Here is a 16,507-nt window from a genome sequence, read left to right as displayed (position 1 = left end):
GTACAACATCAAGTCATAAACTTTGCATATCTGTATGTTTGAGTCACTGCATGAAGCATGTTGTTCAAAAGGGGGTTGTGGGGTAAAATGTGCCTCAAGCCCTGGGGCAAGTTGAGCCAATGTCTCTACTTACCCCACTCTAACTTTACATTTTAGTAAAATGTGGTTAAGTGAAACATACATATGTGGTCAGTCTGTATTTTTCTAAGATTACAGAGCAGATGTAATTATGCCACAAGACGACAAACTCAAAACCAACAGGGTTCAGCCTCCTCAGAGCACCTAAAAAAAAAAAAAAAAAAAAAAAAGACAAGGAAGAGTCAGTAGGAAAGTTGATCCAATCAGCAGCCAGGGAGCAGAAGATGGAGACTGAAGAGATTTATTGAGAAAATCAACAATCAGAAGTATGATGAACAGGTTATGACAGACACTGACAGTTGTGCATTGTTATCCTTTTGAAAGTAAAATAAATTATGTTATGTTTACAGTTATTAGAACGTGATAGAAGAGCAAAAGGAGAGTCATCACAAGAGACAGAATTGAAAGACAGATTTTCTGCTCCTGAATACTGGAAAGACCTTCGTGAAGACTGAGAAGGATAAAAATAAAGGTTCTGAATTGTGTACCTTACCCCCAGGTAAGTTGTACAAACAGACCAACTATTAATGTCATGCTACTAGTTACAGAAAACATTTGATTGCTGAATGCCTAACAACCATAAGTATACATAGCAGTTACTGTTTGAAATAAATACTCATTTAATTGGCTATAGTAGCAGACAATGCAAAAAGTAGCTCATTTTCCTCCGTTCTCCCATATTCCACAACAGTCATTGTACTTGCTGATTAAATTGATTCTGAACTGGGCAGCCAACAGTTACACTGATGTTGGTACAATATGGCAGGGAGTTATATAACCATCATATCACATTTATAGCAGTTATAACCATGTAAGCGCATTAAGTTGCTTTAAGGGTTGTGCTGTGTTGTGTACGCTGCCATCTACTGGGTGAAAACAATCCTGCTTCAAGAGAAAAACAAGGCAGAGAGATGACGAATCAGAAAATATAACAAAATATAATTTCCTGTGAACAATTACGATTAATCAAATAAAAATAAAAATAGACACTTTTGAATTTCACAACCAATAAAATTTATTCAATTATATATTACAAATATGTACAAGTCATGTAACAAGTAAATATTAAAATAGACATATTTTTAGAACTATCGTTCAAAAAGGCATGTTGAAAAAATAGGTTTTGTTGTGATCTCACATTGAAACTGTAAAAGTATGTTTTTTTTTCCTTGGAAGCCACAACAAACTTTAATGTGCGCAAGACACAATGGACAACACGAGGAGTGAGGCCGCAAAAAGGGACATAACACAATGGCGCAAAAAAAGCTGGAACACTTCAGTAAACCTCACAATTAAGTCCACAGTACAGCTTTTCAGGAAAAAAGTACAAACAACGCAACGCATGCACAGCATTGAAATTGCCAAAGTCAAAAAACACCAGCTGTGGTGCGGAACTCCAGATGAGGAAGGAAGAAACAGTAAAAACAAAAACAAAACACAACAAAAGCCAACACATGCTTAAGATTTAAGCCAACAACAACGATAACATCAAGGACAAAGAGGACGCTCGATATAAAAACCAACTTTGGTCCATTAAAACGTGAGACAGAACGAGTTTACAATCAAAATAACTATTACTTTTTTGTTTTTTTACAAGTTTAAAACAATAATTACATGGCTATTTACAAATGCACAATCTGTATGTATAAAATAAGTTAAAAAAAAAAAAAAATTAAGAGCACAGTCTGTACATAATGTATGAACACTCACTTTGCAAAACAAAGAAGAATTGAAATCTTTCATTTGTGTGACCCTGCTTGGTGAGGAGCAGGTGGAGTCGTCCGTGCTTCGCTTCGCTTCTCGCTGGAGCTTTTCTCCCTCCACACAGCAGCTCCCTGCGCTGCGCTGCCCAGCCTTCGGCCTCTGGTCCCTGGGCTTCCTCTGCGGCCTGGACCCTGATTTCCCCGCAGGCTCCGGTTCTGTACGAGCTACAGAACATCCACTCAGTCCGGTTCCCAGTCCTCGCGGAGGGCGTTGCTTGTATCGACTAAGAGCTCTGGAGTAAATCGGTTACATCTTAAGTGCTCTCTGGGCGTACGACCACGTTCGTTAAGTGCTTCACATTGTTTTCCTTTCCTGGAACGCGCGGGGCTGCCTCTCGTGTCCGTAATGACCGCTGTGGCAAAGCACCGTCAGTCCTGCGGATCATATCGGGGTGAGGTCGAAGTCGTCGTTGACCTCCACGAGCGGGATGTAGAACTCGGGGATCTCGAAGATGCTGGTGGACTTGTAGGTGGCCGGGTCCAGCTCCTGCAGTTTGAGCTGCCACTCCAGGCGCTGCACGGCGTTGAGGGCCGCCGCCTCATGCTGCTGCCTCATTAGAAGACAGGTCTGTGGAGGGAAACGTCACATTGTTATTTTATCTAACCAGGTGGTCCTATTTAGATCAAGAATCTTAAAAGGAGGAATTCGAAAGCAGCATGAAAACAAAAGTCGTAGACAAAAATGAAACAGTTCAACTATAGGACACTGGAAGAGCTCAAACCTTCACCAACGCTTAACAATTCTCCAACTCACAGTTACACCCAAACACATCATTCCTATCACTTTAAGTTTAAGTTAAGCTGATTTCTTGACTCTGCAAACACACCCTTAGGATTTCAAATCAAGTCTCTATCTCCATTAGTTTCATAGTTATGGCTAAAAAAAATCTGAATTCTCTAATGATAGAAATCCCAGATCACTACCAAAATCTTCATCAATTGTTCCCTGGTCCAAGGTTGATATGTTCACCAACTTTCATGGAAATCTGTTCATATATTTTTGGGATATCCTGCTGACAAACTGCCAGGGGCGAAAATATAAACACTGTACAATAAGATCAAAGACACATAGTAAGCCATGGGTCTCATACGGTTTCTACGCGTTCCATTTCAAACATCACTTCTGTTATGTGGTAAACACTTATCCATAGCGCCTTGCAGTATCATGAGTGTTTACATTTTTAGCCTGGGTGGCCCCAGTGGGAATCGAACCCCTAACGCTGACAGCGGCTACATTGTTTTCAGCTGATACTTAAACATCACTCTGTAGGGAAAAACCTGAGCAAGCTTGTACTCCTGATTATGAGAAACCCGGTTAAGATGCCCGGCTTACTCCTACATTAAATGGGTTACTGTGGCATAAAAAAATATGCAACTCCTTTCACTTTTGTTTTTTCGCTGTGCAGTGCAAACCTCCCTCTCCCACCACTCCTGACTCTGAACTTTCATCCATAATTGTCGGGTGTTCCCCGCTGCCACCATCAGTACATTTCTTGGGGTGAGTTCATTTACAGCGGCAACAACAGCCTGGCAGTCTTAAAGTCCATGATTCATTAGAGTAAAAAGTGTAACTGCCTGTAGCATCAGGTTATTTGTCAGGAGCGTCAAGCAGATTACTACTGGGATCATCATTTCTTTGCGGTGTATTTGAAGTAACCTATTATTGTTAAAGTAAAGTGGGAGGTGGTGGATGGTGGCCAGACCGTTTCATACTTTTTTGTTAGCAGACTCTTTCTATCTGTAGGCGGGACACCACAGGTGGACAGGAATATTCTGTTAATTGGCTTATTCATGGACACAGGGAGACTCAATCGCAGGCTATCAAAGGTTCAAGTAAACAACTTAACCTGAATAACAATTTAACTATGGAAAGAACTTTACTGGTGTATGGCCAATAGCCAGGTCACTCTGTGCATATAAAAGTAGTTTTAGTGTTATTGGGTCAAAAATCTGTGATGGTATTAATTATTGGTTGTAATTATTTAATGCATGGTAACTGGTACGCCATGAAATAACCACTAAAAATACAACGATTTCCAGGAAACAAAAGTAATGGGATTTTGATAAAATAATAATAATTTCTTGGCATTTATTGGTAAATAGGAGTATGTTCTAATGTGGAACGTTAGCCAAAAAGATGAAAGCCATTGTTTAATTTAATTGTGAACATTTTTCTTCACAACAAATGTAACAATATGCTAAATGGCAGCGGGCCTTGATCCTCATCCTTCAAGATAAAAAAAAGAAACAGAAAAAAAAAAGGAACACAATTCTGTCAGACCATAATAACAACAATCACAGAGATCTTACCTTCAATTTATCAAACTTGTCATCAACATCCTGTAACCAGGACATAAACTGCCTGGCATTGAATCGGTCTCTCACTGACGTTTTTCCATCGTCGTTCTGTGAACCAAACACACAAAGACTTATCAAACTGCGAGTCTATTAAAGGATTGTCACAGATTTACTCACTGAAAAGAATGTGCTAGCCCATGAATGCATATAGGTGAAGATATGTGTACAGTATTTAGTCAACTGTTTCTTATTCTGTCTCTTTGCACTGTATGTGAGGTCCTGCTGTGCTTGTATGTGTGTTGGCTTGTGCTGTGTTACCATGCAAGTTCACAATATGTCTTCACCGATAACACCAGTGCATTTATTGTACCAGGTAATTAAAATGATTCTGACAAAGATGAAACTACTCCTACCACACACTGAAAGGCCTCCTGTCGTGAAACCGTTCAGTGTGTGGTCCGGGTAATTATTTCTGCCCTAACCAGCCGGTGAGAAGAGCACCGCTTTGCATCTACAACCTACAATTGTGACTCTGACACTTACCTGGACATCTTGAGGCATGTTGTACACTTCAGCATCCAGTAAAACTGTACAGGCACTGAAAGGCAGAGTCTGATTGGCTAGTGTTCTTGCTGCCCGGTAATGGACTCGTAAGACCTCCTGTTCGTTTGAAACAATCAGCTTTTCCTGGGGGAGGGAAGGAAATTAGTTAAATCAATATTGTGAACATTGTGTAAACAGTGAATCTAGAACTGATGAGTTTCGAACTGGTTTGCTAAAAATTGGCATTAGGGTTAGGGTAGATACCTTATCATATTTTAAGCACTGACATCTAAGTCTTCAACAAGGTATCAAAAAGTACTAAACAGCTTCACAAAAAGTGTGAATTTACAACTGTATTCAATTTCACCTATTAAAAGTGGCACTGAAAATTTTCTACCGATACCAAACACTGACATCACTGATGAAAAAAAAACAAAAATCCCCGGAGTAAAACAACATACCCTCTCAATGCTGTGTTGTAGCCGCAGTTTCATACGGACAACCTCTTGTTGTTTGAACATCTCTTTCAGCTGCTCAGGTAATGATGGAGGCGGAGTTATCTATTCAAAAGAAAACAATGGAGACAGTTCAACACAATTTATCAGCGCTGCAGACTGATGTCTAGATGAATAGTGACAAAGTAGACTTGGGGTCAAACAGTATCTTTTAACAGTCACAGGAAAGTGTTTTATGTCAATTTAGTTTACTTTTCTGCGACTGACAATTTACCTGACACTATCTGAACTTCCCTGATGTGGTAGACTCTACCCATCTCATCTTAAAATACACTGTGATCATTTCAAAATACTATTTGACCCAGATCTGAAAGGTGGAATGAAGAACTCACTGTTGGAATACAGAGCTTGCTGAGTGGGTTCCCATCCAAGAGATAGGAACCATTGAAGGTCACATATTCGTCGTAATACTGCGGTGGCTGGGGGGTGACGCTGCACAACACTTTGCGCTTCTCCTCAATTTTCTTGCGGATGTGCAGGAACTCATAGTAGGGGTTGGCCCTCTCCGTCTGGTAGGGTTGAATCTCCTCCAGCTTTACAGAGTCCACAATAGCAGCTAGAGACTGCTGGCACTTCTCCTTCCCTTGTTGGGTGGCGGAGCCGGCCTGGGAGGTGGACACCTTGGGCATCTTCCTCTTGCGTGGATGGGGAACGTGGACGTCCATGTCTTCATCTGCAGAGCGGACCTTGGCCTTGGCCCCTGAAGAATCAGAGTCCCGGTCTGCAGATTGCGGAGAGCAGCTTCCCGAGGCGCTGCTGCTCGGGTCAGATGGAGCCAGAGGCTGGATGGTACTTTGACTATGCTCTCCACCAGCTGAAGAGTACTCCGGCCTCTCCTCGGCAGGTGTCACCTCCATCGGCTCAGAAATGGACTCTGCTCTTGATTCAGGAGTTCCCTCTGTAACCAGGCTGCCCTCAGCTGAGGAAGTCTCTGCTGGAACAGAGGCAGCAGCACCGCTATTGTTCTCTGTGCTCTGTGGGACGCCCGTCGTCTCTTCGGCTTGGTGTTCGGGGCTCGCACAGTAGAACGTAGAGGATGATGTTGGGGGCATACTGTCCTTTTTCTCCGTCTGAGGTTCGTAACATGGGCCTGCGGCATCACTGGAAGGTCTCGATTTCTTGCAGTCTTGGTTATTTACATCCATGTCCTCTTGGGAACATTTGAGTTCAGTGCTTGTTTTGCTAAGGCCTGGCATGGATTCCTCTGTAGTGGAGCTGGGAATGTGCGTGCTGGTGGATGGTACAGGACTTCCCATCCTCTCCGTTCTAAAGCCTTCTGAAACATTTTCCATGTTTTCTTGTCCTTCTCTTTCAGCACTGTTTGTGGCACTCTCTGGAGGATTCTCTTTATGGTCAGAGCCCGGTGCTGTACTTGATTCTGCCTGCTGTGAGCTTTCCACACTGGTACATGGGAGGGGTTCCCTTTGTTGGCAACAGCTCTGCTGGGGGGGTTTTGTATTTGTGAAAGCCAACGGTTCAACAGATAGAGGAGCTGGAGATACCAGTGGTAGATCAGAGGGTTCCTTGTTACTACATTCTGCCTCTGTATTTACATTCTCCACTGGATACTGGACTTCCTTCACAACAGGAGGGTCAGAGGATGAAGGAGCTTTCTGCTCTGTTGCTCCTGAGTGAGGACCACTAGCCTGGGAGAGGCTGGGCTGTGGAAGTGTCAGGTCCTTACTGGTAGCATCTCTGTTTGACATTTGGGGTGTTAAACAGCCAGGGGTGCTCCCTTCTCTCTCTGTGCCTGAATCAACATCTGACTTCGCATTTTGTTGGTGCATCAAATTCTGACTATTGAGGCTCTCCTCCGTTTCTGCTGAGGTCTCTTCCGTTCTCGTCTCCTCTGCCGGTAGAGTAGGCAGACTGACTTTTGGCAGATTTTCAACTGCTTTACCTTCAGTAGACGAGACGTTGGCATCCTCATCCAGAATTGCCCTGAGGTAAGGAGATTCGTGTCTGCTAGACAGCGGCGTCCAGTTACTCTGCGGCACATCTGGAAGACTGTTGCACTCTTTATCGTGAACAGATGGTGATCTGGTGGCCTGCAGGACTAGGGAAGACTGGAGGAATGCAGGCTGGGAGTCTGAGGCTTCCAGGTTAATGTCAGAGTCATATTCGATAGGCCTGGGTGTTAATGTTGTGGCCTGACATGAATCCTCTGAGCTGGCAACAGAAACCATGGAGACCGACCTGGACATGAGGCCAGACCGCTCACTCTCCGGCCTGGGTGATCTGCTCAGGCTGTTCTCCATACCCGCCATGACCTTTGCACTGATAGACGACAGGCTCTTTCCATCCAGGGACATTGTTCTGGAGCTGGTGCTGTCCTTCAGGGGTTTATCTCTGCTATGGACATCAGAGGCTTCTGAACTTTTTGAGCGCAGGAGCTCTTTGCTCAAGCACGGTTCAGTCTTGACTTTGTCTTTACTCTTTGACTTCCCTGGGTCTGCCAATGGTCGCTGTTTCAGTCTTTCGCGCTCTTTCTGTTTGATTTTCTCCAGGTGCTTCCGGTGCCACTGCTCAATTTCCTGGTCCTTGAGGCTGAGCATGCGCTCAAAGCTGGTCTGCATTAAGTCATCATTCACAAGCCTTTTTTCTTTCGGCCTGGCGTCTCGGGATGCTGGGGAGGCTTTTGATTTGGCCTTGTCTGCGTCCGTGTCGTTGGATTTGGCCTTGCTGACCTTGGCCTGCTGGGAGCGGTCTTTGTGCCTGTCCTTATCTTTGTCTCTGTGCCTATCTGAGTCTCTGTCCCGGTCTCTCCGGTCACGATCCTTCTCTGGTGTTTTCACAACTTCCTCCTTTGATTTTACAGATAGGGACTTGCCACTTTCAGACACATAGCCCTTCTTCTCTTCCAGGAGTAATTTCAAATTGGAACTTGAGGACAGAGCTCCATCTTTTATTTTATCTTTCTTTTTCCTATCACAGTCCTTTTCTTTTTCCTTTTCTTTTGAACGATCAGATTTACTATGATCTGTGGTCTTTTCCAGAGGTTTTCCTTTCTTATCAGAGTTTGTCCTATCCTTTTCTCTATGCTCCCCTACACTATATTCTCTCTCCTGCCTCTCCCTATCGGCCCGTTTATCTAACTTATCTTTGTTTTTCCTGCTGTCTTCATGCTTTTTTGTTGTGGACAAAGATTTAAGTTTTTCACTCTCTCTGTGGTTTTTATCCCCAGGCGAATGGGAAGAAATGGCTCCTGTTCTTTCTTTTTCCTTCCAACGATCCACTGAATTCTGTGGTTCGGCTTTGTCAGAGTGCTCCGTTTTGACCTTTTTTTCCTTGTCAGGATGCCTTTTCTCCATTTTTTCGGCCTCCTTTTCCTTTCCTGGGAGCCTCTTGTCATTTTTCTCACGCGTGCCTTTTTCAGAAGGCTCCAGCTGGTCTTGATCAGCTGCGATCCCACTTATGGGTTTGTCTTCCGTCTCTTCTTTCATGCTCGTGTTCTGCAGCGACTCCTCTGGAATCCGCCCTGAGCCGTGGCAGTCCACTCTCTCGTCACGCTCAGTCAGCTTTGCATCCTTTCCCTTCTCCTCCTTACCAGCAGCTTCCTTCCGATCTTTTTTCATCACCTTGTCTTTTTCTCGCTCCTCTCTCGGCCTCTTTTCCCTGTTGCTGGAGTGCTTCTCCTTTGTGCCTCTCTCTTCCTTGACAGGAGAGCCGTCTGAGGTCTTCTGAGGCGAGCTACCGTCTTCGCCTTCCTTTTTCACTGGCAGAGGTTCATCAGTCTCATCGCTTTTGAAAAAATTTTCTTTCCAGAACTCTCTGTCGAACTCCAAATTCCTGTGGCTGTCTTTCCTGGCCTCCTTCTGCCTGTGGCGGCTCCTCTCCGCCTCATAATCCCTCCTGTGTTTGTCTTTCTCCTTGTGTTTAAGTTTATGCTTCTTTACTACTTTGCCCTCTACGTCAGTCTTCCGTAAGGCACCTTCAGAGCTGTCTATACTGTTTCCTATGCTGCCTTCTTTGTAAGGGCTGGAACCTCCGTCATCCCCATCCACACTGGGGTCTTTCTGTTGATGCTTGCTCTTTTCCTTGTGCTTGCACCCCTTAGTGCTAGAGCCTTCAGTGCAGTAGTCTGCTTCTGTGTAGTGGTTGTATTTGACACCATCCACAGGACATGAGCTGTCACTGATGGAGACACACATCTTAGTATTTTCCTGTTTCAGTGGTGTCGCTTGCTTATCCGTCAGGCTGTGGTTCAGTTTGGGAGATTTGACGGATGACAAGTGGAAGAGGTGGACGGACGAGTCGTCTTTGGGACTGAAAGACATCTTGAAGGAGTCTTCATCCCGACTCTTATCTGTGCTCTCGGACACGGTTGCGACGGAGAACACCAGAGCTTTGCTGTTCTCTTTGCCATCCTCTTGGTTTTCCTTGTTTTTATTCTGGCTTTTGCTCTTCCTCTTAACTTTGCCCTTGTCCTTTTGCTCGGCATTCTCCTTTTTCGACCGCGTGTCCGGCTTGAGGCCCTCTGAGCTCTGAGAGCAGGTGGGAGAATTCCTTTTCTCTGAAAGGCTCTCCGTCTCGTCGCTGGAGGTATCCGAGTTGCAGTGCAGGACACGAGAAGTCTTTTGCTTTTTGGACTTGGAGGACGAATCCCCCTTGCCACCCTGCTTTCCTGCAACGTGATTCCTATCTTTGTCCTCCTTCTCCCTCTGCCGTAGCTCCCTCCGCAGAATGTGTCTGTCATTCAGAGCTTTGCTGAGGTCCTCCTCCTCTTCCTCGTCCTTGAACTCGTACTCATCCAGGCCCGACACAGAGGATGATGCTTTCACTGTGGCTGGTTTGCCATCTGAGTCCTTTTCAGCATCAGAGTCCTCCATGTTGTCGTCATCCACACTGGATGGATTGACAGATGGTGGGTCTTCGGACTCTGTGGAGATGTAAGAAAAGACTAATTAAAAAAAAGTCACAGTGTTGTTTCCACCAAAATCTGGGTGAATACACACACACGCAATGATTTAAGATGAAATGGAGATATACCCAAAACAAGTGACAAATGACTTTTGTTACTTCATGATAAAATCCACTATATTATTAAATTCGCCTGTGTGAAAAGATTAGATCACATTGTAAGACTGATCAAGATATATTGCACACAAAGGTGCCATTTAATTCTAAAGAATAGGGACTACAATATAATGCTTTACGGAAAGACACAAAATGAATATATCATCAACTATTAAGGTTCAGGTTCGGGTCCCATTTGGGCCACCGATAATGAAAACGTATGCACTCGTGGTACTGTCAGGTGCTGTGTATAGGAGCGTCCACTAAATGGCATATGTTAATATGTAGATTAACCATCAGCAGCAGGTCAGCAATATAGCCTGTACTGCATACCTGATGAGCTGTCGTCTTGATCTGACAGCGCCACCTCTCCCTTTAACAGCTGTTCCAGCTCCTGGGAGTCTGCCACATCCACTGGGCGCTCTCCACGCTTGTTGGCCTGGAAGGCATTACCGCCATGACGTAGTAGCAGCTTCACAATCTACATAAAACATAGGAGCAGTGGTTAGTTTGTCTTTAAGTGACTGAATAAATACAACACCATTAAAATACAGTTGTTTTTTTATTTGTATCTTTATTTAACCAAATAGTCCCATTGAGGATCTCTTTTTCAAGGGAGACCTGGCCAAGAGGAGCAACAAGACAAGCATAGAAGTTGCAGGGAAATGTTCAAAAACAAAATGCAATCAAAAATCACATAAAATTGGCAAGAGTAGACTTTAAACTTTTTGTCTTATATGCATAATTATATGCATATAATGAGAAAAGACAGTATTGTGGCAGGGAAAGGCTAGGGACAACTCACACTTGGATTAATGAGGTGTATAGTACATGCTGCACACTCATAACTCCAATACAGATAAATCTTTCTTCTAACCGACATTTTGACAAGGAAGCCGACGGGCAGACAACCTGATGAAGGCAGTCTGCCTGTCAAAATGTCTGTCGTGAGAATGTTTTATTCTGAACTGAACAGCATTCCTACATATTTTCTATTTCAAAACAACTTTCTCCAAGCTTCATTTCTTGACTGAATTTTAAGTGTTTGATTAATGTTTAACGTGATGTATGCTGATAGTGGCTAGCTTGTATGACCAAACTATATCAGTCTATGGCTCAAGATAATTCTTCAGAACAATTACTACAATAACATGACTAAATTTATGTATAAAATGTATCGACATATGCACATTGGACCCTGATCCCTGCGTTTGTAAGTGTGCGGTTTAATTTGAAGTCCCATGTTATTTTGGCAGAACAAGCTTCAGGCTAAGCTCTTACGTCTTTATGTCCGCTGCTGGAAGCATCGTGGAGCGGCGTGTCATCATCCAGACCCTGGGTGTTGACTTCTGCACCTGCTGCTATTAAAACCTTGGCCACATCATAGTAACCGAGATTACAGGCTTCATGAAGAGGTGTCCAGCCTGGAGAGGGCAGAAACAGTGTGAGTGAGACTTTTCACAAGCAATGAGACTTTTAACTTTTAGTCAACAGGCCACAGTGGCCAGTAAAAATCCCAAATTTCACCAGTCACTCTCTCAATTTTGAAGATAAGATCGAACTTAAATGATCCATGTTGGGGAACTGGGCATTTACAGCAGCAATTTCACCACTAGGACATACTAAGTATGTATGGATCAAAGTACAAAAAAAAAAGGTATGGATTACAGCATTAAGAGGGTGTGCAAAATAGCAGCAGCAGCATTAGAATTTGACCAAAAAAAAGAAGGAAAAGTGTGAAATAGTATAGTATGAAATAAGCGAACAAAAACATATCAATGTGTATGCAATATATAACAAATGAGAATATGAAGAAAACCAGTATGAAGATTACAGAATATGTACGTTTACCAAGTACCATATGTACACAAAAAATTATAATGTGCGCACCGATGTCTGTTCGCGTTATCCCCATCATAATTTTGCAGATGGGGGTATCATAAACACAGAAAAAGTGTCAACTTACCTGCTAACTAGATAGAGTTGGCAAGCTTGCCCAGCGACAACCAAAGATTTACCAGCATTTAGCTAGTCACTGGTGCCAATTTCTTACCCTAATACCTTTGTATGGCACAGGCAAATATCTAAAGTCTTTGAATAAACAGCTGCCAATCAGCTTTTATAATCATTCAGAGATATGACAGACATGATGAAAGCTGGTTTAATGGCATCCAGGGCGCCGTACCTGCAAAGTCCTTGACGTTGACGTCAGCTCCCAGGCTTATGAGCTCCTTGACCTGCTTGGCGTCTCCTCGGATGGCTGCCATGTGAAGCGGAGTCTCCCCTCGCTCGTTCCTCTTGTTGACCTTGTCCTTCTGTCTGGACGCAGTGCTGCTGGGGACTTTCTTCTGCACGGGAGTCGTCTGCGAGGGGTGGCTGGGAGTAGAGTCTGGACGCAAGCAACGAATCAAACACAAACTACTTGAGTAACGTTTAAGAAAAAGATTTGTCACAGAAGCAGAAGGTCTTTGATACGTATGTATGCATACATAACCCTCCCTGTCCTTCAACTACTCTGGTTATTTCTGTAAACAAGGACAGGTTCTTAAGGTAACAATAACAACAATATCTGTCACAGTCTTTAGAAATAACACAGGAGAATAGCTTGCTTACCACCCAAGCAGCCAAGTGAAATATTAGGCATTGGCCTGTTCTCAAACAACCTTGAAATACTGGAGAGCATGCTTGTCGAGACGCTCTTAAGCATGACTCATACCTACAGTAAATATAGTAACAGTCATCTTGAGGATGTGGTAAGGTGAGAGGGCATGCATACAGACCTGGACTGTTGGCAGTCATCTGCATTAGGAGAGCCATCTGTTTGCGCTCTGACAGAGGATACCCAAACAAAAGGTTGGTCTGGGACTTCTTGCCCCCAGCCTCCTTTTTCACCTTCTTCTTGTCTGGTCCATCTTTATCTACAACAAATCCAGGAAATGTAACATTTAGAAACAGAGACAAAACAACAAAAACGGCCAGGTTCGTTTCTAATAGCAACACCATCGGCACGGTGACGCCGTTTTTTTCCTCCTCCCCTTGTATCTGTTGAGCACGCGGAGAAACAGATGACAAGCATGAGGTTTGAAAAGGAATAAATAAAAAAAGACCGCATTCTCTTAAGCCAGCCAAGTGCGAACAGTGCTCCTTGGGCCCCCGTCTCTGTCAGTCGGCTGTTACTAAACACAGACATGCGTGAGCTGTGACAGGGGTGGATGCAGGGCGACAACACACACACGTGCATGTGTGTATGTGTGTTTACAGCAGCATAGCAGCGTAAGGGGTGACGTGACTTGAAGAGGACACGGGGGCTGAGGATCGGGCTGCAGCGATTACCTGCGTATATCCTGCAGGGAGGCACTAATCTCTCTCCCCAGGTCTCACTCGACTGGCCTGGGTCTGAGTCATCTACAGTGCAAAGCAGAGAGGATGGGGGGAGGAGAGAAGAGGGAGGGGAGAGCAAGGGGGGGTGGAGGGGTAGGAAAGCACTGCATTAACGCTCACTCTCTCGCCCTCCTCGTCTCACATGTACTCAAATACAGACAGGCACAAAGGCAGACTTGCACTCCACGCACAGATTATGGTCATGGAGACACAGGAGACAGGAGAGAAGATCTGAGGTGGTCAGTGGAGTCATTACTTCCCTTCGTCCTACAGCTGATCAACACAGGAGCTGAGAATCCCTAGGAAAGGCTGCTGGAAGGCAAAGCCACCCTCCATGCTAGTTTGGCTTTATAACCTGTGCGACATAGATTGTACTCACAGTGAATTCAGAATTGAGGGTCTAGGTCTACAGTACAGAAGCCTGCAAAATGATGCAGGACCACACAATGAAAATCATTATGTTGAGCTTTGCTCTACAGAGACGAACGCAAATCTGTAGGACCTAAAGTACAGTCAGTAAAAAGCTTCAGGGCCTTTCAATTGCTGTAATTATAGCTGTACCATACACCAGCCCATTTTCAGATCTAAGATCTGACCTAAACATATACTTATACTTCTAACAGAATGATAGTAATAGAATAGAGTCTATTTACATGAGTATATAAAAAAAAAAAGTGAATACCCTAAGATTAAGGCTCAAGTTCACATTGTCTCCAACATGGAGTTAAGGGCTTGAGGTGCAGTACTTCATCCTCAGCATCACAATCAGTTACCAGGAACTCTGCATGTGTGTTACTGAAGTCAAGACGAGACAAATGCCAATATTCTACTCCAATGCCATAGGAACAGTGATGCAAATCCATCTACTATCAAAGAGAGCTCATACAATCTCAAAAAGAGCAGTTATTACAAATCTTCTTACAACTGTGCACAGTAGATTACAATACCAGGTCTTGGCTTAAAAGACCAAGACCCCAAGGTTTAATTTCAAAGTCTAGAGGACCATGTAGTCTCGTGTGAGGGAAGGAAAGTTTATGAATATGAATTTTATTTTCATATCAAGAGGTAACAGCCAGAAATCACCAAAAAATCACAACATTTCAAATGATTTTGCTCTGGTCTACATGTTTTCTCACATGATTTTTTCTGTTAGTTCAGTTTTCTCCTCAAGAGCATCTTGGCTGATATCTTATTATCCAACACAACAAGCAGCAACTTCATACACAAGGTCAGATTTGGATCCTGATGCCAAACCGGCCGACGAGATCCTCTGGCCTTTAGACTGTCCCAAAAGGAACAGTTTGACAACGGGCCACAAGGGGGCAGTGTGGGGACATGGCAGGGAGCCAGCAGCATGGCTGTGGGAGGAAGAGCGGGGAGGAGTGGCAGCAGCCCTTACCGGTGTCTGAGTCTCGCTCCTCTGTCCGGGGCGGACTGGTAGTGAAGGAGAGCTTGCGCTTCATGGAAGACTTGGCTTTCCCTTCCTTCCCCAGCAATTCACTCCGGTCCAGCTTCGGAGTTTTGGTGAATGGGGATAACTTGTCTTTGCTCTGTCGGGGGGTAATAAAACATAAGAATCAGGCATGTCAAGGTGTGGCCACATATATGGGTTGTGTGTGTGTGTGTGTGTGTGTGTGTGTGTGTGTGTGTGTGTGTGTGTGTGTGTGTGTGTGTGTGTGTATGCAAACAATATGGTCATGATGGTGAATACACGGCGACGGCCCCATTCAGAATGCTCTGTAAACTAGCAGGAACAGTCGGAGAACAATAGGGTTGAGTTCAGCAGGGGGGTAATATTTCAGACGAGACTAAAGCTTGCTAAAACATGACACTAACATAACGGAGTGCAGACGGTTATGTTACAGAGTGTGATGTGTCTCTGCAGCATACTGTTTGGGTCTCGCAGACGGGCAGGTAGGTTTTCCTGAGTAATGACTCTCCCAAAATCTTATTCCCAAGGCACGGCCTCTGCCATGCGACTATTTAGGGAGTAAAAGGTCAGGAGAATTAATATGAGTAACTATGTTTTCCTCTGTAGATGCACACACAGAAGCTGAGTTCAACAGAAATAAAAATAGAAGAAACCATGCTAGTCAATTCTAGTGGTGCACTGATAGTACCTGTAATATGAGAATTTGTGCCGATCCAGCTCCCGAGTACTGGCACTCTGATCGGCAGATGAAGCTGTGCCGATATCAATACTTTAATGAGCTGCGCAGCTTTGGCGCAGTAAAATACTTTTCTGGCTGGAGGAAAAATGTCTGCAGTGTGGTGATTCTTTGATCTCAGTGAAGCAAAGTGCCAGCTGTGCAAAGCCGAGGTGTCTGGCAACGTTGAGAGGGGAGGAAAGGTGAAGCAGCTACAATCATACAGGAAGTGAGGCGAGTCTGCCTTCAAAATGAGAGTGTGAAATTTGCCACTGTCGCTTTTGGAAAACAGAATCACTTAGTAATGTTGGTATAAATATACGGGTGAACAGGATTTTTTTGGGGAAAAGATAACAATATTCTTATTCACTATAGTCCCCCTTGAAAGAAAAATGTTTTTCTCATTTTCAATTTTATAATTATTCTCATCATTTTCTTTTATTTGAATGAAGATTAACATTTTCAGTAAATATTTTGATCAAATGAAGCACTTGTTCCTCTAATTGTTTTATAATAGGCCAATACTAGGTGACAAGAATGAATGTTAATTGAGTGGTACTCAGACCGGTACTTGTAATGGTTCTGAAAAACTGGTATCAGTGCACCTTTAGGCAATTCCCATCCAAGCATGTATTGTTAGATCACTGGTGAATCAAGTCTAAACAATGATAGCCTGACATTATGGCATCTATGTTGACTTGTACAT

General features: G+C 43.9%; 1 protein-coding gene across 2 annotated transcripts in view; it reads right to left on the bottom strand.

Annotated features, from left to right (window-relative positions):
• Positions 1-480: 480 nt before the first annotated feature.
• ankrd12 (ankyrin repeat domain 12) overlaps positions 481-16,507 on the bottom strand; it is a 30,545-nt gene continuing 14,518 nt past the window's right edge. Inside the window, exons 3-14 of one of the 2 annotated variants that reach the window (XM_071528645.1) lie at positions 15,054-15,204; positions 13,607-13,678; positions 13,054-13,191; positions 12,459-12,662; positions 11,555-11,697; positions 10,607-10,754; positions 6,942-10,136; positions 5,590-6,866; positions 5,204-5,302; positions 4,743-4,886; positions 4,212-4,307; positions 481-2,469 (exon numbers count right to left, since the gene is read on the bottom strand). In XM_071528645.1, coding sequence (XP_071384746.1) covers positions 2,284-2,469; positions 4,212-4,307; positions 4,743-4,886; positions 5,204-5,302; positions 5,590-6,866; positions 6,942-10,136; positions 10,607-10,754; positions 11,555-11,697; positions 12,459-12,662; positions 13,054-13,191; positions 13,607-13,678; positions 15,054-15,204 — 5,853 coding nt within the window. In that variant the 3' untranslated portion in view covers positions 481-2,283. Of the gene's footprint in view, positions 2,470-4,211; positions 4,308-4,742; positions 4,887-5,203; positions 5,303-5,589; positions 10,137-10,606; positions 10,755-11,554; positions 11,698-12,458; positions 12,663-13,053; positions 13,192-13,606; positions 13,679-15,053; positions 15,205-16,507 lie in introns of both variants that reach the window. The other variant, XM_071528646.1, reaches the window with a different exon arrangement.

Source organism: Centroberyx affinis, unplaced genomic scaffold (assembly GCF_046629955.1).
Source record: "Centroberyx affinis isolate AG114_WGS23_722 - 3 ecotype Tasmania unplaced genomic scaffold, CSIRO-AGI_Caff_v1 ptg001696l_1, whole genome shotgun sequence".
Classification (NCBI taxonomy): domain Eukaryota; kingdom Metazoa; phylum Chordata; class Actinopteri; order Beryciformes; family Berycidae; genus Centroberyx; species Centroberyx affinis.
Note: the sequence above shows the minus strand (reverse complement) of the source record. Positions and strands in the feature narration are given on the sequence as shown.